This window comes from Anticarsia gemmatalis, chromosome 2 (assembly GCF_050436995.1).
Source record: "Anticarsia gemmatalis isolate Benzon Research Colony breed Stoneville strain chromosome 2, ilAntGemm2 primary, whole genome shotgun sequence".
Taxonomy (NCBI): domain Eukaryota; kingdom Metazoa; phylum Arthropoda; class Insecta; order Lepidoptera; family Erebidae; genus Anticarsia; species Anticarsia gemmatalis.
In genome coordinates this window covers 3,559,877-3,585,908 of record NC_134746.1, presented here as the reverse complement: position 1 = coordinate 3,585,908, position 26,032 = coordinate 3,559,877, and the positions used below count along the sequence as shown (strand labels likewise).

At 33.6% G+C, this 26,032-nt stretch overlaps 1 protein-coding gene across 2 annotated transcripts in view; it reads right to left on the bottom strand.

Moving 5' to 3' along the window:
* The window catches only part of 5-HT2B (5-hydroxytryptamine receptor 2B), a 112,104-nt gene that overhangs the window by 33,876 nt on the left and 52,196 nt on the right, over window positions 1-26,032 (bottom strand). For both annotated transcript variants that reach the window (XM_076124889.1, XM_076124897.1), the window contains exons 2-5: window positions 24,577-25,039; window positions 13,868-13,970; window positions 13,278-13,407; window positions 3,748-3,946 (exon numbers count right to left, since the gene is read on the bottom strand). In XM_076124889.1, coding sequence (XP_075981004.1) covers window positions 3,748-3,946; window positions 13,278-13,407; window positions 13,868-13,970; window positions 24,577-24,913 — 769 coding nt within the window. In that variant the 5' untranslated portion in view covers window positions 24,914-25,039. The remainder of the gene's footprint in view (window positions 1-3,747; window positions 3,947-13,277; window positions 13,408-13,867; window positions 13,971-24,576; window positions 25,040-26,032) is intronic.

Below are 26,032 nucleotides of genomic sequence, written 5' to 3'. Positions count from 1 at the left end.
CCGCAGTTCATCAAACCAGAGATAAACCTTGAGGAAGGTTACCCTAATCCGCGGATCGACTCGCATATCGGCCCTCTAATCACGAACGTAAGGGATTTACGCAAAAAGCATTTTTTACTCCATAATTATTATATCTCGATCATTCCGTGAAGATGAATAAGGGTGCTTATTTGGGTTACCAAGAAATACGGGACACACAACCGATCAAAGACGTACAACTTATTTGACAGCAATTTTTAAGCTGGACTTTTTATAATAATACCAAAAAAGATTATGAAATGTAATATATAAATCTTAATAATATTTTGGACTTCAAATTAAACATATGTACATGAGACTAAGAGAGAGACAGAGACTCTGATACGAAAAGCCTTCACTTTATGTATGTTTGTAAAACTCCACGTATTTTTTTTATATTTTAGGATTTTGCCTATGACTGCTTCCGTGGCGCAGGGGTTTAAGTGGGGTGGTTCGATTCGAACCCGGAGCAATTATAGTGCAATCCACTAATAACTGTTTCGGATCTGGTTGTATACCTGTAAAAGTCCCCGCGACACAAGAGAAATTCTTAGTACAGGAATTGTCTTTTTTAAAAAGAATAAATTTAATAATTTTAGGATTTAATACTTAGGGTTTCGTTTAAACGTAATGTACATAAACTAAATGCCAATTCCTAAAACGCAAAACATTCGACGGCATTGTATCGATTGCTGTCAATCTGTCTAACCTTAAAAAAAACTAAAAGATATCAGAAATACCTATTTTTAGTAGTAAAAGTTTGGCCTTTTAAAGTCATACATGGCTTGGTTTAACGAGGAAAACGAGTTGATTTTGTTTTTCCCATGAACTAACAACTGGTAATGAATATTAATAGGTTTTGTGATTGCTTCATTGTTAGGCATGAATGAAACACAGAGTGAAATAAAGCTATAGTCCACTTCATTGGTTAATGAAAAAATAATTTGATGAGTGACCATTTCTTTTAGAAGCGTAATCTGTATCTACTAGTATTATGAAGCTGAAGAGTTTATTTGTTTGTTTGTTCGTTTGAACGCGCTAATCTCAGAACCTACTGGTCCGATTTGAAAAATTCTTTCAGTGTTAGATAGCCCATTTATTGAGGAAGGCTATAAAACGCTAGGGCCAATAAGAGTGGAGTAGCAACGAAAAATATTACAAAAATGGGGAAAATTATGACCCATTCCCACTTATGTGACGCAAGTGAAGTTGCGCGGGTCAGTTAGTTTTTAATAACATATTTAGCGGGGTTTTTTTACACTCAGTCTTTCGTGTAATGTTTGACATTTTATTATAGACTTTTGTTTTAAATATTATGTGTCCTATTGCTGAGTTCTCTGTTAGACTTTCAGACCCTTAAGTTACTTGTGTGGTTTCTAGCTAAATACTGGGAATAAAATAGTCTTTTTATAATACGCTAGGGCGCTGATCAATTTATGTTAAATAATTTCGACAGCTTCTAGTTATGTAGTGCAGAACATTATGCAACGTTAAAAACAATAACCAGCAAAGGAGGAGGAGAGAGAAAGGGATAAACGGGAGTAAGAGAAAGGGATAGAGAATGCAGGATTTTTTGCCGTCGTTTGTTTTAAATTTTGAGTCCCTTTGAATCTCATACGAGATTTTACGACATTCCAAATCTACTTATAACAAATTGAAATATCGACTCAAATTAGGTCTCAGGTAATCTTAAAAAAACGTTTTCCATTCCTTGCCGTTTCACATTGATCGGATTGAATTGAAATCCTTGTGGTGTGTTAAATCTTAAATAAAATGTACTGGAAAAGGAAAACTTTTATCAAAGAGATAGAAATATATTATGTTTGTTTTGTCGGCTTCTTTTAAGTTGTTTGAGTAACTTTTCTTATTGCTGCACTTCTCTTAGTATGAAATTTAATAGTCTATCATAGATTTATAGAGTTGCGAAACTTCATAATACAAACTAGGTATATTACTCAGATCTACAGTTTTCAATTATATTATTATTGTTCGTATAAAGATTAGAATGTAGTTATTTAGCCGGAGAAATTTGATGTGTTTTATAATATAACAGTAAAGTTTAAAAAATAATCAAAAGTGTATTTAACTATGTTACAAATCATCGGCTTACTATGAAAATTAAATTTTAAAAGGGATTTTTTCCTATGAAAACACTTCTGTAATAAATTCTGACCACATGTAACAATAAAAAGATCTTGTATTATGAAAAAAAAATCATAGCTCTGTCAGTCAGGATGTGTTGCTTATTTTTGAAAATCCTGACTAATAATCTGATCTTTTTATTGAATTTGATGGAAAAAATTAATCTAAACATTATGGCTAAAGCTTGACACTCAAACAATAAAAAAATATTACGCAATGCAATCAGATATCAATGAAGTAATATTTTACAATTTGGGGCCCCGTGTGTCCTATCAGATGAAAATTCAGTCTCTAAATCCTATTAAAATCAAGCCTACTCGGTGTGAGTGGTTTTTAATCTCTGGGGCCCCTTTCGACCGGCTGAACAAATCTTAGGATAAATTAAGTTGCTATTGTCAAAGATATGAAAAATTAAAAAAATAGTAATTTAAAATTTAATGGAACTGTTTTATTGCCATCTGATAATATTTAAAAATGAAGGCTTTTCAAAATGTAAAAGCACATTTTGCTTTTTGCAAGAAATGTTCGAGGCAAAAGTAATTATAATTATTTTTCATGTAAATTAAATTTTGTAACTTTATATAAGAGTTAACAAAATAAGGGGTCAATTAAGTGCGAGAGATTTTAAATAATTGCTGACCAAAGTTGAATAGCACAAACTGCTATTTTTATTTTTCAGCGTTTGATAAAAACAACACACTTAGACAATACATTCATTATGCTCATATAACACTGCAAAAGAATACCATCATTTTAACACTATCCGGATTTCTTTTGTAAAAATTCCTAGAATACTGTATTATGTCGTCTTCTACAATCCATCTTCATTTAAAACTAATCTAGTTAGCCTAAAATCTAGGAAAAATGTCTTTTGTATTATATAAAAATCTAAATTACGTGGGCGTCTTTGACAAATTAGTGGTAATAGTATCATTAGTGATAACGCCTACATTATCTTCGTAGAATATACCGTTATTTAGGTTAATTATTTCAGCAAATTTTGATTTGTCACACGCAATATTCTTTAATGGATCAGAACTAGAAAGCCTCGTTTCTACTTTTGCGTGTTTTGCTTGGTTCGGACTATTATTTGCATATGGAATTGTATTTTTTAAACGGTAAATATTTTCTTTAACTTAACTACGATTAATACGTCCAAAAGTGATAGAAGATAATTATTATGCTTAAAAAACAACCATATTTCAACGTTAAGATTGACATTATTACTCTCGTGATAGCAGGCAAAGTACCATATACTGGACTCGTTACATGGCTATTTTTAAGGAAATTTCAACAGAAATTGATATTTTCCAGTTCAAAATAATTAAAGCTACCAATTTGATAATACTGTGGCTGGATTACTATGAGACAAAAATGTTGGTCGTGGGCTCGGTGTTATAAAACTAATGTTATCATGAGCAATCACCCACTCCATCGTTTAGACTAGAGTAATATACTTATATCTAATTAAATAATTGTATCATCAATAGTAAACCATCGCAAAACAAGTCACTATTGAAACCAACCTTTGGCCAAATATTGGTAGGCAAAAGTCTCGTAATCTTCTATACAAAATGCATGACATACCTATTGGAGGAGCACCAAGCCAGCCTGGGGCCCATCCAGCGCCAAGCCCCTTCCTCTGCCGCGCCAGGAGTTGTATCGTCAGAGCATACGTCAGCAGCATCACTCCCAAAGGTATGTAGAAAGAGATGATGGATCCGATGGCCTTGTACAATGGGTCTGGCACTTGACAGGAACCATCGATGAGGACTGATTCTGCGTTCTGTGGAAGAAAGTGAGCATTAAATTATATGAAGATAGCAATACCAATTTTTATAACATTACCAAAAAAATTAAAATGGAAATGTATATTTTAAATGTTGAGTGTCACTGGCAATGATACGCCTGGAGGTGACTTGGTAGGTATGAAAAAGGAGAGCACGTTTTTTAAAATGTGCCTTTTTTTAAACTCAACTATTTATATATTTGTCAAATTTACAAGATTCTACATTGACGGTCGGTTTTTGTTAACCCGAAAGCACGAGCAAAATAATCTCAGGATCTGCATAATTAAAAGTTAATTGACTCCTCCTTCCTACAAACAGAAATGAAAAACTTCTTATTAACTCTGATACTTGCTAAAGTAACAGAATGTTATTAAAAATTGACAACAGTGCTTATTTTTTACGATAATGCTACAAAATTGACAAATCTAGACTCAGTTATTCCATTATCATAACCAAACATTCTATAAAATATTCTGCGTTGAGTGGCTACTTTTTCTGCTATCTCCAATCCTTTATTTACCCATTATTTCCTTTAGAAGTTAAGATAAGTATCGCTTATTGCCAATCTAGATATTCGTCGGCACTCAGGGCAGCAATATCGTAAACATTTATTGTTATTGGTGCCCAAGAATCATGTTAGCGAGAATTGGACGGGATGGCTTAATATAAAAATAAGCAGGGTGTTGAATAACTTAGACACTGAGGTGAATACTGCGTACCCGAAGTTACAAATATACTTGATACATTATTTTAGGCGTTTAAAGATAGTTGCGTTCACCGATTTGTGGATGAAGCGACTAATGATGCAAGCGGTCAAACTCTTATCAACGTTGTTGAAGCCGTTTGAAGGCTGGTAACACGGGTAACGACTGTTCTTGAAGTGCTAACCAAAATTTTAAGTCACATCAGATCAAGGCTACATCCTTTTATACTTAAAGTTGTGTCATTCATTTCCTCACATTTTTATGTAGATTTTATTTACTTGTAAAATACAAATACAAATTATATTCTAACTGTGTTTCAATAATGTCGTAAAATACCTAATAAGTCACCTTAATTCCGAAAGAATAAATTACAAGTCAAATGACATGAACATTCATATTCGTTACTCCCTTACATATTAATTTCCACACGAAGCTAACTAATAACTGTAATTATAAGTAAGCGTAATAACTGCTTTATATTGAAAACTAACCTTTTAATACCGATAGTTTACAGTTCCATAATTATTTTAGGTTTCAATTAGCCTTTTTTTTTACTCTTGACTTCTATGCTGTGGCAACAGTTTGATGATAGAAGATATTTTGGGCTTGAATCTCGGGATAGGCCAAAAATATTTTTACTTAAGAGTTCTGTATAATCTTAAATTGCGTTAATAGCGTTCATGTTGTACGACATGATTTTCCAATTAGTTTAAAACAAAAGAATTTCGATAAGAGCAAGTGGTATTATTCGGTCACTCCTTATTGGTCTTATATCCATGGAAACAACTAGTGATTTATTGTTTAATTAATTTTGTGAATATTTCTTTGAAAGAAACCATTCGATTTCACCTCCAAAAATATTCATTGTACAAAAGTAAGTTTTTCAGAATTCAACACTTGTATTCAAAACCTACACTTTTTTCGTAGTAAATTAACAAAAGTTTCAAAAGCAAAATAGGCACATCTGACACAAACCATGATGTACGAATTTCAACTTTGTGTCAATGATATAAGTATAAAATTTCGTTGTCAGTATGTGGGAGTATCAATTAATTTCATTCGATTCCCTATTGTTGGTTGTGCTATTGACAATAACTCATTAACCTTACAAGCGACTATCGATTCGTTTGAGGAGTTTTACACTTGTAAAAGGTAGTTGTTATGTGTTTGCAGTACAAATTTTAGCGAAACATTTCTGTGGTAGGCGTAAGTGAAGACTCCATACTTCCATACTAATATTATAAATGTGAAAGTAACTCTGCCTGTCTGTCTGTCTGCTACTCAATCACGCCTAAACTACTGAACCAATTCGCATGAAATTTGGTATGGAGATATTTTGATACCCGAGAAAGGACATAGGGTACATATCATCACGCTACGACCAAAAGGTGCTCCTTTTGGTCGTAGCGTTGGTCGTGGTGTGTGTTTGTAACATTAATTACTGGTACTCTGCTGAGTACCAGTAATTAATGTTACAAAAACGGGGAAAAATGTCACCCATTCTCTTCAACCATGTTTACAACTCAGGCTCATCTGTAAAGTACTCTTGTTAAATTCTAAGACTTTTAAAATCATTTATAAAACATCACAATCATTCATTTGAGTAACATTGAACGTGGGAATTTGAACTAGTTTCGATTATTTTTTCATATAAAACCAACACAGTTAATAAAGATTCATTATAGTTTTGCAAACATTTATCAATTGTGTTGGTTTCGTATGAAAAAATAATCGAAACTAGTTCAAATTCCCACGTTTAATGTTACCCAAATGATTTAAAGTTACCCAAGTTGACTGTAATATGATTCTGGATATTAATTTCTAGATATAAACACGCAAAATCCTCGTTTTTCCGTTATAATATACGTATGTATCTAGGATATATTATAAAAATATTTATTTTCTCTTGACAACAAATACTCGGTAATAAGTTTATTGTATTTAAGCCTTCGTTACAGCGAGTGGCAACAAGCTTACGAAAGGTAGGGCCCTTAATGAACCTATTAAGATAGCGAAACAAGACGCTCCTGATTAGGGTCACGAAAGAAGGCTTAAATTAAGCTTATTATGATTATTTGCTTTGGCCTTTAGGGACCATGTCAAACTGTACTAAAGACAATGTTGTTTTACATGTCATTTGAATTTGATTATAACTTGTTAAAATTATAATATTTAAAAGGCTGAAAACGATATTGACCTACACTCGAAAAAACTTTTCGATAGAATATTATTTGCTCAAGGTAATCGTTTAAAGCTTATTCCTAAATAATGTATTGAACAATCCCGACTTAAAGTATTATTTATATTTTTGTATGTTTCGGATTATTTTACTCACAACATTTCAGTTGATAACTAAACACCATATTAATATTATAAATGCGAAGAATTGGATATTGTGATGGACGTTTGTTACTCACTCACACTTAAAATAACTAATGAATTTTAGTAGAATTTGGTACCTAGATAGTTCAATACTTAAATTCGACACAAAGAATACTATTTATCCTAGCAATCTTGTAAGCGCACAAAGTTGTAGGCAAAAGGCAGATATAAATGTATCATACATACGTAACTTATATTATTATGTTTAATTCTAAACATTTGCGACAAATAAATAAAACGGACATTTTACCACATATTGGCAACTATCAATGAAATTAAATCGTTCATTAATTAGTCACAAAGTTTGATTTCAATACGTTTTACAAATATAATTAGAACTGCTATTATTAACTAGATTATTACAGTTGATTCACCTGTGTATTTTAATGAAATAATTTACCAATTTTTTTGCTTATATTAACATAATCGGAATCAGAATTACATTAGTGTACTTTACATGGTAAAATATAAAAACGAAAATCTAATAAAATATATAAAATCACGCCTTTTGTTCCCATGGAATAAGGTTTTCGTAACTTCCATACATCTTGGCATACAACCTATAAAAGTATTCTATGGGTTCAAAAAATTATAAGCTATCAGTTTTGCAAAGTTTATTTAAATTCGATCATTAGTTTTGGCGTGATTGAGTAACAAACATCAATTTTCACAAACTTTTGTATTGCAGGATTCTCAGGCAATCTCATAGACTTTTCTATATTTTAAGATCAAATTAAATACAGATGAAGATTGGAAAAGTTTTAATACTTGTTTGATTGTGAAATTGAGTCTTAAATTGCCAATTATCTTGTTAATACTAAAAGCAATTGTTTTAGTTGGTTTGCTTCGCTGAATGAAGTTGGAAAAATGTATTGGAAAATAAATGTGCTTTATTGACCGGAGCAAATGTTATGAAGATTGATTAAAGTGCTCTGATATTTGAAGTTAGATTTAGACTTTGTGAGAAATTGTGACGTAAATACTTGTTGTCGTTGTTATAAAACTATAGACTGATTTTCTATACTCAGTACGATCGAGAATCGAGAGATTGAAATTAAAATTATAATTATGATAAAATAGTTTATACGGGACGTTTTTATGGCGCCGTTTTTCATACAAATTGTATCTACAGGTACCTGGTTGTTAATGTCCAGGCATCAAAGTTCTAATCGTCATAGCTCTGATTAGTTAAATTTATTGTACATATTTTGTCTTGTTCACTCATATACAGTTTCAAGGTGTGATGAAAGTGACAAAACACAGTATATTAAAGCAGAGCTTACACGAATTTTATTAGTAAGACAGACTTTTCAAGAGCCTTTATACATATGTTAGTATTTCAATACTTAAGTATTGTACATAATAACATCACCGAACAGTAGCCCAAGGTCACAGTTCGAGTCCCTTTTGAGACAAGATTGAATAGCGCTCCGCAAAATTATCGTCATTATATTTTTTTCAACCATTTTCGGGTCCATTTCAAAATAAAGACGTCACAATGGGACTTCAAGGTTGGCGACACTTGACCTTAGAAGATAATAAAGAGAAATTTCTCCCCTCAAAGTCTACAATAAATAAAAAATACGATCATAAATATAAAGCTTTTTAATTTTACGGTTCGTGTGTAATCGGTAACTTATCTTTCGGTTTTTCGGTGAACGAAAATAAAAGCGGTGTTAATCAATAGTGATGTGCGAAATCCGACCGTAATTTTCCGATTTACGCGTTTCACTGCTGCATTTTTTTTGGTTCATTTTTTATTTATGTAGCATTTCGTCGTAAAGATTTTTTTTTATGAAAATAAATGTGATGTTTTTTGGTTTTATAATACTATTTTTAACACGTTTTCAGCTTTCCTTTTTTAAAGAAAACTGGTTATGCTTTCGTGGGTGAGTCGCTGTTGAACGCATTATTGATTACTTTATTGTTAAGTATTGCTTAAATATGGGCTCGAGTTTTAAATATTTATTATTTAATAGTAGTTAAAAAGCATTTGTAATCATAACTATGTAACTATGCAATAAAGTACTATATAATTGGTAACCAATCTAATAACAAGAAACGGAAAAAATAAACAATCGAATCGAAGAAAAAAACCAACAATAAACCGTAAACAAACTCTCGCAAAATCGCATGAATAGAAAACATATAAACAAACACACGACTTACTTTAAAAAGCTTTTCGAATAAAATTTAAACAACAATCGTATTTTCCATTGTGTGACATGAAGGAAATCCTTTACGAGATCGCTATCGTGTTCCATTCCCATGGTGGGACGTAAAAATTCGAAATCAATTCCATCTGACAATGGATACGTCCTTAATTTCACGGTTCACGATCATTGACTGGCTCGTAGTGTACAGTGGATCATGATCGTATGACAGGTGATATGTTATGGAGATAATCTATTGATCTTGCGGCTTAAATGTCAAATAGTGGGGAATGTAGGGATATTTATTGAATTTTGTGGTTTCGTGAATGTTTTTCTATCTAGTATTATAACTTGGACCGCCTAGTTAATAGTGTGTATCGAGAAGCCCGAGTCCATCGCCAGGGTTGGTTTTCCACCTTACCAAAGTATCAGAATCGATTAAGCCGTTTTATTGTGAAGGAATAATAAACAAACAAAAACATTTTGACATTTGTAATACTACGGCTGAGTGTAATAATAGCACAATTACTTACTATAATAGTATCTATAAATTAATAATTGGCGAACGATGCAAAAAGCCATGGGAACTCCGCGTGTGGAGAATTTCTTATTAACAAATGACGTCATTGTAGTAACTAGTCTTATTATAATGGTTTAAAATCGATATTGCGCAGTGGTATCAACCTTGCGAAAGGTTCAAGTTCGAAACCAAAGCGAAATACTTTTGCACAAGCTAAAGTTTGTTACTTTTGAGCTTTCGCGTTGCGTGATTTTTTCATTATATAACAAGTTTCTATCAAATTCGTTCGCGTGAAAGGATATCATATGGATAAAAGGTGTTAATCGATATTATAAACTATCAAGGAGTACATCATTTTATCGGTAAATCGGTTTAGTATTTATTGCGTGAACGAGTAAGAAATATACGAGTACATACATACATGTATCAATATGGGTACTTTCATAATTCTTGAGGTTTTTTTATAGCATACCGTCTGTTACACAGGAAGACGTATGCAGAGATGTACGTAAAACTCTTATAGCTACGTTCCCTTATGAATTATCCGGTCTGTTTTGAAAACTGTCTAAAAATTTGTTCAGTGTTTTATGATTTTATCGCTAAAAGCCAAACAGACAAATATGAGGGCCTTTGTTTTATGATACAAGTATATAGTGATGGTATTTACATAAAGAATAATTTATAACTTGAACAGAATATAAGTGTTCATTTCATAAATCATATATTTTAAGCTTAGTGCACACGATTACAATAAATTACTTGTTCAAGTGCCCATAAAGTGAGTCTTTGAATATCATATTCTTGACTTCAAAATGCTTTTAACTTAAGTTTTCTTTTAAGACATGAAAATATTCAGTGAAATGTAGTTTTACTGTTACTTAGTAATATTTACTTGAATTCTTTTGAAGTCAAATATATTTGCTATTAGCTGATCCACATGGGTCCGCTCACGGGCACATATTTTAGTACTCTTGTGTTTTAAAAGACTAAATTAGGTTATTTTTCAATTATTTTTCGAATTATCTTCATATTGAATATTATGAAGATCGGTCCAGGAGCTTGATTCTCTATTACTATCGACTACCGACAGCCGACTGTCATCGATAAATTTTATATGAAAATCTAATGAGCGCCTCTGACGGACGTCGTAGGAACTTTTTGGCAGTATATTCTAAATGTCAATTTTCGATTGCTAGCCGGTTGTCGGTAGTCGATAGTGGTAAATAATTGAGGTACTGTGCCTCGATTCTCTACTACTATCGACTACCGACAACCGAACTGTCATCGAGGAATTTTGTATGAAAACCTGATCAGCGCCTCTGACGGGTGTCGTAGGAAACATTTTGGCAGTACATTCTAAATGTCAAAATTTCGATAGCTAGCCGGTTGTCGGTAGTCGATAGTGGAAGAGAATCGAGGGGTCTATCCCACTAGTCCCGTTGAGTTGTCCCGTGACGGGACAACTGGCACTATTTTGTCCCAGTTGTCCCGTGGCGGGACAAGTGACACTGTTTTGGTGCCAGTTGTCCCGTTGCAGAAAAATAACGGGACTAATGGGACAGACGGAAGGGTCAAAACAACTGGTTCCATTGAATTGTTGTGTGACAACAGGTACTTGGTACTTTGGTAAGATAGCATATGATGAATTGTACGCTACTCTATGTAAACTTTAAATTCACAAGAAGTTTTTTTTACTATTTGGGCTTTTTACTTTATAATTAAATTGACAAGAGTGTCTATATCTATGACCTTCCATACCATAAAGCATTATACATGCTTATCCGAAATTCCCTACCTGAAAAAACATAATGTAAGGAAACTAAAAATATATTGTTACAGGCCCCTGAAGCAGCTCAAACACTCAAGTCAATTCAACATGTACCTAATGTAATTTTAACTTATCTACTAGAAATGAAGTAAAAATGTACTACAACACAACCTATAACGTCTGCTTTATTACCAAAGTACCAAGTACCTGTTGTCACACAACAACTCAATGGAACCAGTTGTTTTGACCCCTCCGTCTGTCCCATTAGTCCCGTGATTTTTCTGCAACGGGACAACTGACACTAAAACAGTGTCACTTGTCCCGCCACGGGACAACTGGGACAAAATAGTGCCAGTTGTCCCGTCACGGGACAACTCAACGGGACTAGTGGGATAGACCCGAATCGAGGTACTGTATAATAGATACATCGATAGTAATCATATAATATAGTACGGGAGTTAACGAACACGCATTTTACTAAACTACTAATGCCTAAAGTTTCGGTGCAGGTTACAAGCTGTTTCAGTATAATTTTGAAAAGTTTATAGTGTATTACCTTGGGTTCGAATTAGCGACCAGTTGCGTCAGAAGCTTAATGTAAACCATTCGGCTATCAATCAGCCATAATTAATTTATTCAGTCAAAATTAAAGTTCAGGGCTCAATATAATTTCAATCAGTAGGTATTATTTTAATTCAAAATAGTACTTAGCTCAATTAACTAAATTAGTCTGCCACTATTTTCGATTTAGTAATTAAATATTTCGAACTATTTAAGAGTGGGTTGTAACTTTGCAAAGAATTCATGGTCGATTAGCTAAATAAACTACATGTCAAATTTATCGGTACTAGTTGGTAGGAAATTTTTAATTATCAAGCACATACTAGTATACACTAAATAGTATGTGCGTTACTATCGAGTAAACGATTGTTTTTTTTATGTTCTAATTATTGTTCGTGTTCTAGATCTTGTCTTACTGACGTCAAGAAGTGCTAACAAAGTTTTCACAAAAACAATATATTTTCGTTGAAATACGCAGTTTATTAAACTGATCACTAGCAATCTTTTGACATTACATTACTTAGAAAATAATGCGTGCTTAATGCCTAGTGCATTACCGATTGGTTTTTCACAACTTTCTACAAAATTGGTATGTAAATTAGTAAATAGTAGTAGAAAATATCTACTCTGATGACCGTTGACTGCTAAAAAGCAATCTTCAGTAGGTACAGTTTGTTGAGTGTGTACTCCCCCTTATATCGGTATACCACAGGTCATTAGCCTATACTTAAACGCGAATAAGTCTAGACTTTTAGTTAGCGGTTAATTTTAAACTATTGCAATTAATATTATTTCAAAGAAATAAATTAATTCGATAGTTTTGAAACTAAATTGAATTTCAATCTCTAATGTTTATTTTATTGGTTTTGAAGTATAATATTCGTGAGTTATTCGCGGTCTTAGATTTGTTTAAAATAAATTATGTGTAAATATATCGAAATTTTCAATATCTTATACATTGTTGCTAAGGTTAGTAACCTTTTAAATACTTATTTTTTATGTATCTACCGCTACGTATTGCGATTTCGAACATTGATGACACGTAAGCATAAATTAAAGATTTTTGAATATGTTATTGTTAAAAATACTAACCTGTTTTCTATCAAGGAATTACTTCAAATCTTCGTAAATCCACGGCCCATACTTTGTTCCCTATACCATGTACTATGATATCAATTAATGTTCTATTCTCCAACGTATACAACATGCAATAATTTAAATACTAATACTAGTACTTACTTTAGAATATTTTAAACTCAATGGAAGACTCATAGCAGATGACAGCATCCACACGAAGGCGATCTTCACCGTCACTCTTTTTCTCGTCTTGTTTCGGCCAAACCTCATTGGATACCGGAGTGAAAGATATCTGAAACAATATATTATTGACTCAATTTATAATTTTTTTTCTCTTTTTAATAATTTCGAACCATTTATTATGGTTTTGGTAGTAGAATTCAGCGCACAATTTTACTTGACATTAGCCGCCCTTTAATGACAAAGTTAGCTGTAGTGTATGTTGATGGTTACCAAGATCTATTGTTCAGGAAAAGTGTTTTTTTTTTCGCCGGGGACGGGACCTACTTATATCTTTTCGGTCTGAGTCCTCGTCCGCACTTTTTTCTCAGTCATTTGTTGCTTCTGGCACTCTATCCAAAGGCACATCCAGTTACATTTGGGCCTCTTAGCTGACCATATTGTGGCACCCATCTATATATCTCTCCGGTTGCATCGCATACTTGGCCCAATTTTAATTCGGGCATTAGGTTCTTTACTCTATATGGGCAACATACTAGTTAACGTATTAAGCAAAGATTTAATATACCTACCTGTCAACGCTAATAGTACAAAGATGCATGATGGAGGCTGTGCAGAGGAGTACGTCGAGACAGATCCACGTCAGACAGTACACGGCGGGCAGTGGGAAATAACCTGGAACAAGATAAAAACATTTAAGGTTTTGTTCACTAACTTGTACACCGCTTTGCTCTAAAATCTTTGATAGGAAAAAATAGAAATATGAAACCGACTCTATGTGCAATAGTTTTAAAACCTCTGGCAGTAAAGGCCATTTCCTACCACTATTGGCCAACAATTTTGTATGAAATCTGATTAGTGCTCTAGTGTATATCGAAAAACTATCTATTTCGAGTTATTTAAGTGGCAAATGCTCGCTATATGAATGTTTTAACAATTGGGATAAGCGGACTTCCTCATTATTCATACCAGAGAATTCATACAAGCAGTCTAATGATACAACTGACTTCTAAAGAAAATTAAAAAAATAAACAAATAACTAGGTCTCAAACTTTAATATATAAGTAAAATACTTTTCAAAATACAATTGTATTAGCTATAACAGCTCTCTGGAGTCAAATGTTGACAAAACAAACGACATATGTGAGGAAATTGTACAAATTTATGTTATGAGGTAACGATGCCAACATACAGCACTGGGGACACGTTAAACTAAACAAATTGTAGACAGAAAATTGTTGGATGAGAATACTCATACCCGTTTCTGCCTACGACTTTGTCTGCATGCAAAAAGGGGTTTAGTTTAGGGCGTAAATAGTTACTATTAGTAGTAGGTTTAAATAGTATGTATTATTAAAGATTAAATTAGTTCATATTTATTTAAGTGGTCATTTAAGAAGAACCTGAATGTTATTTTTTTTTTCTTTTTTTTTTTGAAAGACATCTCCCGCACTAAGAATTGCTCTTGTGTCGCGGGGACTTTTACAAACATAAAAACAACGGACACAAAGCACAACCAGACCCGAAACAATTATTTGTGGATCGCACAAATAATATAATTGTTCCGTGTGGAGATCGAACCCACGACTTCCCGACGCAGTGGTGTTGGCGTGGTGACCTAAAGCGCTGCGCCACAGAGGCAGTCAAAGTCAAAGTTATAAACTACTAATAAATAAATAAATTTAACCCATTAATGTCCCACTGCTGGGCAAGGGTCTCCTCCTGTAATGAGGGAGGGGTTAGGCCTTGAGTCCAAACTACTAATATGGAAAATTTTACAAAAACTCATTCAGTTCTTTTCGATTTAAAGAGCAAACATACATCCAAGGGTCAGTTTCACTGTTGAAAAATAAGTGACGGATAAGCTATCTTATAGATATTCGGAAATGAAAAAAAAACCGTGCCTAAATATTGCAACATTTTTAAACTTATCCGGTTTTGTTGCTTCGTTCGCCTGGATTTTTCTATGAAAACTAAGTTATATCATCAATTTTCACATTAAACAATTTTACCTAAATCAGTTTAGTATGTATCCGCAAAAGCGTTACAAACAGACACAACATATTAAACAGAGTGAAAAAAAATTATGAATTATGACATTATTCTCTCTTCCTTGGGGCAAATAAATTGGGAAAAAATGTTTGTCTAGAGATAACTTAATAATAATGAAACCCTAGCGTAACATTTTTTAAGTATTATAATACATTAACAGAAGTATTTCTTTTTACGATCGCAAAAATAAAATGTTCATCAAAAAATATATTTCTGCTTTCAAGTTCATATTTGGTGAGTTGGGTCTAAGCTATAAACATGCCAAATTTCGTCTCGATCTTTCTCGAAATACGACCCATAGGAGCAAGGTATTTTAGGAATCCCAAGATCATGATTGCCGAAGATATAAGAGCTTCCACGAAACATTCATTTTAGATATATTCGGATAACATTACGTAGTCTATGTGTAATATCTGGATAAAGATTATTATTTTGTGTTGTGAAATCAGTTCGTTTCTGTGAAATATTATTGTTATTTGTTTAAGTAATTTGTCGTATTTGTATTTGTGGGTATCTTTTTCTGTTTATTTTTATCATCTTATTAGATTAATCAGTTGTTTTAATTTTTACCGTTGGACTACTTTTGCTACACATTTACACATTAAAGTACTTTATACAATCAATATAACTATTTGATATGAATACACTTTATCTGTCTTTTCCAAAAAGTTAAATGTATCAGACAAACATTTGTTGTACCTTTGCGTATTCTAGTTGTCAAAACCTATACGCAACGAACATCGTCATATTTTCTTGACAAACTACAAAATTCATCGCTCAAAAATCAATGTCTGTACCAACAATATATGCCAATTAAAAACCGACTTCGAAAAACCCCGTTCTATTACCCAGCATATCAATTTCGTGATGGCTTTTAACAAATTTGTCAATAAACTGGTAGGCGAGGCTGAACCAACACACGCAGCCCTAAATATCACTCATTAACCAGCAATCGATGTTTGCCGACGCCAAATTACGGGGAATATTATGCCGAAGGAAATGGGACGACATTTACGCAGGTTGTTGTGGACAAAATGATGGCGATTACGAAAAGGGTGTTAACTGTATATGTTGTTGTAGTATAGTGATTTTTAATGTTAATTTTTGACTTGTTGAGTCACGTACGACGTTCAGCCTTAAATTTTATCAATTTTTTTATCAAAACTAAAACTCGATATGTATAAGATGGTCACCCATCCATAGAACAACATCGGCAAGCGTGGCTTAGACCTCAGAGACCTCAGAGATCTATCCGTGCAGCTGTTGTGAACTACGAGTAAGCCAGGAGCTCCTCGTAAGTGAGTAAGTACTGCAGTGTAATATTTTATCCCCGGTTTTAAAAGATCTCCATGCTTCAATCTCATGAAAATTGTAACGTTTACGGTAGTAGCGCCAGGAACTGTAGATACTACTCACCGTTTCATTACACACAAGTAAGGGATATTGTTGACCGCGTTATCCCATTTATACGCCTACCTAAAATTCACAGCTATTAAGTAAAATTCTCAAGGGATCATATTCCTTATAGGGTGCTCCCAAAATTTGAGCGTCACAGAGGAAAACGTCTAACCTACTCGACCCAAGTTTATTGGATCGGAAAGCTATTATTAAGGCGTTATATCATCGAAATTATAAACTTTGGTTAGATGGCATGTACCTTTAGAGCGATTTCCTACAGACACTGCTTTAATGTATAAGTTTGACATTTAAAATCTACTTAAAATTAGTTCTTAAAGCACCCGTTAGAGGCGCTGATCAATATTCGTACAAAATTTGTTGGCGGTTGTCGTAGAAAATCGGTCCTCTGGTATTTTTCTAGTAGTTGCGTAGGCGTTGAAGGCAGGAAATTGTTTGTCAGTATCTATAAGTAGGTGTACAAAGTTCCAAGATGTTTACACGGAACAAATATTTGTGAAATCTCCTTGTAATTAATGAGTTTTTCCGTTCCTCTCTATAAATAGGTAAAATCACGAGCAGAAATATACATTTATAGAAGCCAAAACCATAAAGAAACCCAAATAACCTTATTGGGGATAGCAATCCGCTATAAATTTTGACAAAAGCTCAAACAGACAATCAGACAGTAATATGATATATGAACTCGAAACACTAGATCCGTCGACTCATTCCTGCTTTTTACGAAACCCTTCGGGAAATCAAAAAAAATATAGACGAATCTTTGTTTATTTTTTGTGAAAAGGTCAACAATAACTCCTTGGTGTGACGGGATTTTTCTAAATAGTAGTAGTCTACAAGATTAAGTTGAAAGTTTGGACAAATTTTGCTTTATTTTCTTAGATATTTTCAGTCGCTTTAGTGCTGGTCTTGAGAAATTGTGTTGAAGATTAAAGGAGGATGAGTGTGGCAAAATACATTTAGGATGAAAGCAAAACAAATGTTCGGTTTAAGTTTGAAACGTGACTTATTTTTAGACTTAGCACGTGTTTTATACGCTCTCTTAAAAACGTATTTTTATATACATTTGCCGCTATTAAACTAGACTTGTACATAAATAAATACGTTTGGCCATTTTCACATGAAATTAGTTTTAAGTTACGTTTCTAATAAGTAGAGAAGGAAAAAGTGTGAGTTGAGTTTCTGATCAATATAAAGTTACTTTAATCCGAAAAACGATTCAAAAGATCTTAGAATTGTCAGCTCCATCTTTCGTTTGTTTAAAATAAACCATGATTTGATCAACTTTAAAAATCAGTGCAAACTTTATCAATATTCCTTTTATTTACTCTACCATTTCCAAAAAAATCTCAGCACCGTATCATTTTTCAGGCAAGTTACTTTCCCTTCAAAAACAACATGAGAAATGACTCGTCATCTCCATAACAATATAAGGGAAACACCCCTAATGTTGTTCCACATAACTCACAAACCTAAGAGCCTTTGCACACGACGCTATAGTAACGCGATGAGAACGCGCGTTTTTATAAACGCGTCCTCCACTCGTGATTAAAATTATATACTAAAATATATCGTAGGTTGACTGGTAGAGAATGTCATTGGCATTAAGTTTGCCTTTATACAACTTTTGTATATGAAGCAAATAAATAAATTTACTAAAACAAACGCAAGTGAAACACATTTTATACGCGGGTGTTTTTATCACTCACACATTTTTATTCACTCATAGGGAATTCGTATTGCTATATGGGCATTTGTAGTGTCACAATCGCAAGCATCGTGTACATAGGTGGAAGGTCCTACGTTTTTTCGGCGTTCTAATTGTGTTCGACGCACTTCGACGTTAAAAAATACCGTGTATAGGAGCTATAACAACGCGTTGAAGTCACAGCGTTTGCAAGACGTCTTAATTGCGTTTAACGCGTGTCGCTGCCGTTAAAATGTCGTGTGTGAGGGCCCTAAAGCAGACCGAACAAAATGAACGCTACACAAGGTATATGTATTAAAATAAATGCTGCGATAAATCCCCAGTGAAAACAGCAACAAGATATGAACGAAGTAATCCGTGTGAAATTACTGAGACATGTTTCAAATGTAACGCCATTTGCTGCGAGATTCATTTGTTCGTCTTAATTCTGAATAATGTGTGGTTGGTTTCTTAGATTTAAAAATTTAAGTAAATGTAACTTTAAATTGTACTTGAGTAAAATGTATTTATTAAAACAAGAGACTTCATAATAATATATATTTTGACTAACAATAAAAGAAAAACAACTTGGGTAACAAAATTCGCATTTATTTCATTTTGTTTCAAGTTAAAGATGAGTCTTCATCTTGCAGTTCATCAGCGCATGGACTCAATGCCTAATCCCTCCCTCATACCGAAAAGAGACCATTGCATGGCAGTGGGATAGTTATTAACAAAAAGAAACGTTAAAAGATTTCCCGGGGTAAAATTTGTCTTTCAATCGTGATTATAAGCTGTTAGTAGAACGTTAGAGGTTTTTTGTTTTTGTTTTACTCGTTACTGTTTCACTGCTGAGCAAGGGTCTCCTCCCAAACGAGGGAGGGGTTAAGCCTTGAGTCCATAACGCTAGCCAAGTTTGAGTTGGGAACTTTGCATGCCCTCATGATGTTTTCCTCCGTTAGAGATACTTATGATTTTGTCTTACTTACGAGCTCAGAACAAAATATTAAAATACCTATATGCCTAAGTGGATACAGATCCGTACCCGTTCTACTATAGTGCCGTTATGAAACCACAATACGATATGACATTCGTATCGACTCGCACGATACGGGTATTAGCGCGATCATGCATATTATTTGACTGAGTCTGAAGGCAAATAATATGCATGATTTTATGTTGAGACAGTAAGTTTTACGGCAGGAACTGGTAGAATCACGGCGGAATACATCGATGCACTTATCGAATATTCGTATGTGAAGTTATAGATTTTTTTATAAAAAAACGGCGTCAGATATCAGTCTGCCCTTATAGAATGGCAAATATCCGTTACAAATTTAAAGTCCGCCTCTGACGGGCGTCGTAGAAACTTTTTTAGCAGTACATTCTAAATGTCTAAATTTCGATAGCTATCCGGTTGTCGGTAGTCGATAGTGGTAGAGAATCGAGGTACAGTAAGTAACACATAAATTAATACACAATCAAAGTTGATCGTTTTCCAATTAGCAAGTTTCACTTCCAAACCCGTTACCTTAACATTTGACAAGTAATTCACGAACTTAATATTAAATCACGTTAGCAATTACTGTCTACAGTTTACCATAATAAAATTGACCGTAGTTGGAGTCCGCCGTTTGGGGAACTAATGTAATCCATTAATTTTAGAGATAGGTAGAGCACGTGTTATGTTTCAATTACGTTGGGACTAAGGTCTGTAATTGTTCTTGTTGGGATGTTTTCTTGTTAAGACTGTCTCACTGGAGCCTGTGAACTGTATTAGGAGGTACTGTTCTATTTCTGTGGTATATTTTTTTAATATTTTGTTTATTTAAGAAGACGAAAAGTTTAGGTTACGGGAAAAATGTGGTTTAAAACTAAAATGTTTAGAAAGGTAGACTTATGAAAAACACGTGTAAATTAATTACTTCTAAAGTCGCGCAGAGAATAACTTGGTCACCTCGTCGCAATGACGGACGTCGCGCCGCGAGTAAAATTTGGTATGGAGATATTTTGATACCCGAAAAAGAACATAGGCTACTTTTTACCCCGGGAAAAAGACGCATTCCCATGGGGAAATTCGGGTGGCGGACGAAATCACGGGGGTAGTATAAAATATACACTTATTTTAAAGTACATGAGTATGTTTTTCAGTTGTCCGGGTACCGTGGTAAAAACTGTGTTTAGCTTGGAATCCAGAACATAATGTCCATAAAATATAATAGAAATTAAAAAAAGAGATTGTGAAACAAAATTAGAAAATGGTTGCCACTGCATCTCCTTACGCCGCCAAGTAATGTCTAAGTATAACTTTTGATAGGAAATAATTATATAAAATAGTCTGAAGGGCTTTACTACAATATTTGTTCATATACACAAAAGCTATTTAGCGTTAAGAAAGGCCCAAAATGCAACAAAATACTCCACATTATCGTACATTTCTAAAAGCCCCGAACAATACGTTCTTTTAGCACGTGTTCACACAATTACGTAACATCTGATCAAGCCGGTCTCCATTAGCCACATTGTGCACGCTTTGTGAGATCCATCCATCAACGCCTTTCATACTAACATTAACTCGAATTATGCGCTTCGTAAACGAAATTGTACACAATGTTAAGAAAATAGTTCGCTTTTTACGCTACAAATGTATTTTGTGAAAAGGCGAGTTGTATACAGTTATATTTTGACAGGTAAATATTCTTCGGTATTATTTGGTTAATGTATTCGATAAAAGAGAGTTTCCAAACGTTTTATTTCGTAAAGTAAATTTCTTAATTAACAAATAATTGTATTTATTGAATATTTTTCCTCATAGCATAAACATTATTCTTTGAATCCTATCTGTAGTAAATTCCTGCAATCAATGCAAGTCGCATTCGGCATAAATTATTTGAACAAAATAGTTCTTGTGGAATACGTTAGGGGCACTGATCAGCGTTCATTACATAGCTACTCGATTACTGACTGTCGATAGCAAATTTATTTTGATACGATGAAACAATCGCAAAAGACATATTGTAAGTAATATTCAGGTATCTTATTTAACCTTCGGAAGAACAGGAGCGCTATTATAAAAGTGAAATTAGTAGGAAACCCAATAAATTCTAAACGAGTCTTAGCTGATGGTGATAATGAATAAATTTATAAGGGTACTCTCCACCGTAACAAAAAGCTCAGGAATTCCTCCACTAAGCGTCGACAATAAAATTAACTTTGCAATTTAGTTTGACAAATTACTGTACACGGGCGCTTTAATTAGTTTATGTTAAAAGATAAAATGTACGTAATATTGGATTTATGTCCCTGAAAAATAATCTCCTTATCTGTTTTATACTATAGCTCCATTATCCTGCGCTTAGTACATACCTACTATCGATTATCAAACATTTCATAGTAAAATACTACTTGAAAAATTGGTTCTATCGAAACCCGCTAGGGGCGCTGATCACGTTTATTAGGATCCCGGGTAGCTTCGAAATCAGTTCAGCAACTTACCCATGAAGGCGTAACAGATAGACTTCGATTATATTCAAGCAAAGATAATATTTTTGTCACAAATATGATTCAGAAAGAAAATAGAGGTTCAAAGCTTTATAAGCAATCAAATTTCCACGAAACCTTCCCAACTTCGTAGAGGGGGCGTAACTTAATTTTGGTTTGCACAACATCGATTAGAGCTACGCAGAATTAATTTGTGGAAGAAACAAGCCTGTTATCAACTGATTGAGAAGACAATGTGATTATTTTGTGGTAAAGTACCTGTGTAGGCGAAATTGCTTCTGTGTAAAGGTGATTACACTTTAAAAGTGCTTTTAGGTAGCGATTTTTTGACGCGTATAATCTTGTTTAAGAAAATTGACAAGTAATTAAAATGGATTAAGCCCATTACTGTCCTACTGCACAGGTCCTCTGTAGGAATTAAAAGTGCGGTTAACTGGCCAAATCGGGTCGGTGAATATCGTTCCTTCAAGAGCTGTTTAAAGAACTTTCAGGCATGCCATGTTTAGCTTCGTAATATAGTTGAATCCAGAAACTCATACATAGCCAGAAACTCTTAACTAAAATCATTTTCTTCTATGCAAACCAAATTGTATGGCCATGATATTTCGTAATATGTGTAACTATTTGTTTGTCTATTTAAACTAGCCAACCCTCGATCCTGCTATTTGCTTTTGAAAAACCGTTTAGTATAGTGGGATTACATTACCGGGTAACAATGCCGCTTAAAATTTGTGCTTGCAAGGAAATTCCTTTGTACAAATCGATTTGCGTAGTACAATGTTCTGGCTTCCGAAGTCTGTTTACTCCAGACCGATACCTCGAATACATTATGTCATTGATCCTGTTGTGTTGCAGCTAACATATGGAGATTTTGTTGACTGAAGAATGTGGGTCACATGAGAGAACTGTAGCCGTAGCGCAGTGGTTATTCTGGTCGCCATGTCAATTTAGTGTCGTAAAATTAAAAAAAAAAACTCAAATCGATCCTACTCCTAGGCAAGAATCTCTTCTCGTAATGAGGGTGGGATTAGGCTGAGTCCACCATGCTGGCCAAGTGGTTAGAGACTGTCTACGTGAAATATTTGTATCAGAACAAGAACATTATATCTGAAGGTTTAGGAACAGGTGTTTAAAACACACCAACAGATTGCCATTTACAATGTTAGTCGCTTAGGGGGCAGATTATAAGAAATCAGCAGATTATCAGAAAAGGGTCTTATAAGAAATTAGGGCAGGGCAAAAATATTTGGAAAGAAACAGAAAAATGAGAATCTTAAAGTTTTACTTAAAAGAGTACCTAATATCTAAAACTCATTTTTATTTGTTGTTAATTATGATTATAAAATCAACTCGAGCGTGAACTGTTTCTTTTCTTAGACAAATTATTAAAAACATAAAGAACATTTAGCTAAGGAAAAACAAGGGCTGTTATAAATTAAAAAAAGTATGTTTATGTTATTGAAACCGAGGTTAAAATCAACACCCATAATTTTGAAAGTCAAAAAGCGTGCTAGGTTTTGTATTCTTAACCCCTGCAAGGGAGGCAAACATACCCTGATTACCCGGGTTTTATTCAAACGGTACATAAACACGAGCCTTAACAAACATCCCCCAAAATAAACCATTATGATACTTTTCATACATTCATTACTTGTTTACTCATGATTCCATAATCATATTAAATATGTGAAAGTCTGTCGGTTTGTCTGTTTATCGTTTTATCTTTTATGATTAAACTGTTTACCAGATAATGTCAATAGTACGAGTAAATGATTGGCGCAAAAAAAAAACAGAATTAGTCCATTTTACCTAAAAAAAATCGGTCATAAAAGAAAATCTAGTGAAAATAAGTCTCTTCATTTATAACGCTTTCGTAGTCAAAATCAAACTGATTTTAATGTTCAAGTTTAAGGTTAAGTTATTAAGAAACCATAAATTACTATTTCTTTACAAATCAACTCTAAGAGGGTTGTAACACGTGGTACGACCGCGTGGGTTAGCTAGTAGAATTATAATAATACAAATATTTTACGTAACATACCACATATCATGAGAAACTCAAGGAATTTGCGACGCACGCAGGCTTCATATTGTGCGTAATACGTGTAATTTGGGCATGACTGAATTACAATAACTAATACGTTCGCGATGGAATAATACCTTTACGTATTATGGTTATATTATGTTCAGACAATTGAGGGGTTGTGTTTGCTTTGGTTCGGCGGTAGTGTGTAACAGATCTTATTGTTTTGTAGTTATGTTTAGTCCTGGCAGTGATACTACTTTAGTTTGATTAATTATGGTTGTAATAAGATTTAAAATCTATAAGAGTCAATGATTGTCCGATATTTTCAATGAGCGTCTAAAATTTTAAAATCAAAAATTATTTCGAGTTTCACACTAGCTGCTTGTGTTTATGTAAAATTTAAGAATAGCTCTCTGACAAAAAAAAAACATGTTGACCCCGGGTCTTTAACTATTCTCTTGCCATCAAAAAGAGTTACTGAACTCATTTTCAACGGCAACCCTGATTGCAGGTTTAGACAAGCGTATAAATTAGACAAATAGACTTCCACATTCATAAAATTAGTATCAATTTAGGATAACAGAATAAAAACATCTTACCTCGAACCAGCGTTAAAATCCCGAGCGGCATCACCAATATCGCGACCAGCAGATCAGTTATCGCCAACGACATCAAGAAATAATTCGTTACATTCTGCAACCGTCTCTCCAAGTATATCGCCAAACACACTAACACATTCCCTGCAGCCGTACACACCACCAGCATCAGAGCCACTAATGCCCACCAATTGTTCACTTCATTCCCTTCGTACAAATCAGTTGCATTCCCCGTTTCATTACTAAAATCTCCAAAGTAATTGTCTATAGTATAATTGACTGTATCTTCAGTTAAGCTTTCGACATTGTTTGATAAAGATGTATGGCTATATTCATGCATTGTGTACGTTTATTTCCTTCTTTATCAATCTCATCTTTGGTTGTACTCCATTCATCTTATTTCGTAAATGTGGATCGTCTGTAGATACATGGTTCGCTCTCAACGTTCCTTGCCTTTGTTTAACATCTGTAACAAATATAGATTGATGTTAAAGTTTTGTTTCCCTTGTGATTTCGAGTGAAAGGATTACATTTAGATATTATTTTTATACGCGAAATTGTACGTCAAATTGAAAGTAAATAAAACTGCGCACAAAAACCAGAAATAGAACTTGAGACCTGGTAATCACTAGCACGATTTTCTATAACTGGTTCTAGCGACTAGCGAGCTTTAAATTTTATTTAAAAAATAGTTCCCATGGCATCAACTAGGGTCGTTAATCAAATATCTACAAAGTTTATCGATAGATAGCGGTTTGTCAATAATTGATAGTGGTAGGCTCCTCTGCATTCTACTCAAATTGTGTGTGCTTTTCACCTCAACTAATCAAAAAGCTCGAAAAAGTTAGTTTATTAATTTACAAATGTTATTAAAATGAGTTCTAAAAGCTAGGTCATTATTTTTTTTTGGCATTCTAGTCGTTTGTAGTCATACACAATGGATATGTGAATTCCTATCCAGAAATCTATACTTTTAGCAGAATTGCCTTCTATTACTGAAAATATACCGCTACCTATAAACTCAAGGTAAGGTAAGAAAGATAATATTATTTTTTCGTACCATTCGATATCAAAAATGCAAAATTATGATTGTTCTACCCTCAAAGGTTTCGTATTAGTATGATTTAGGTGTTTCAATATCTGAAGCGAAAGAAATTCCTTTGACCCTTCATATCTCTAAAGATTACTATTTCAAGATTTACGAGAATAAAGTTATGGTTTTGTTTTGAAATTATGAACATTTGTTGCGACAGACTATATAATATACTAATGTATGTTTGTGTGGTCAGTTACTGTTTAAAATATCGGTTTTAAAAATCATATGATTCGTTTTTCAACGACTTATAACTTAAATTTCCTCCGACTCGGGAATTGAACTTGTGTAAGAATTAGCTATCGCTAACTAGGATGACCAGAAGTAATTTAGGGTCAGAATTAAAATAACGAATCCTGTAACGTT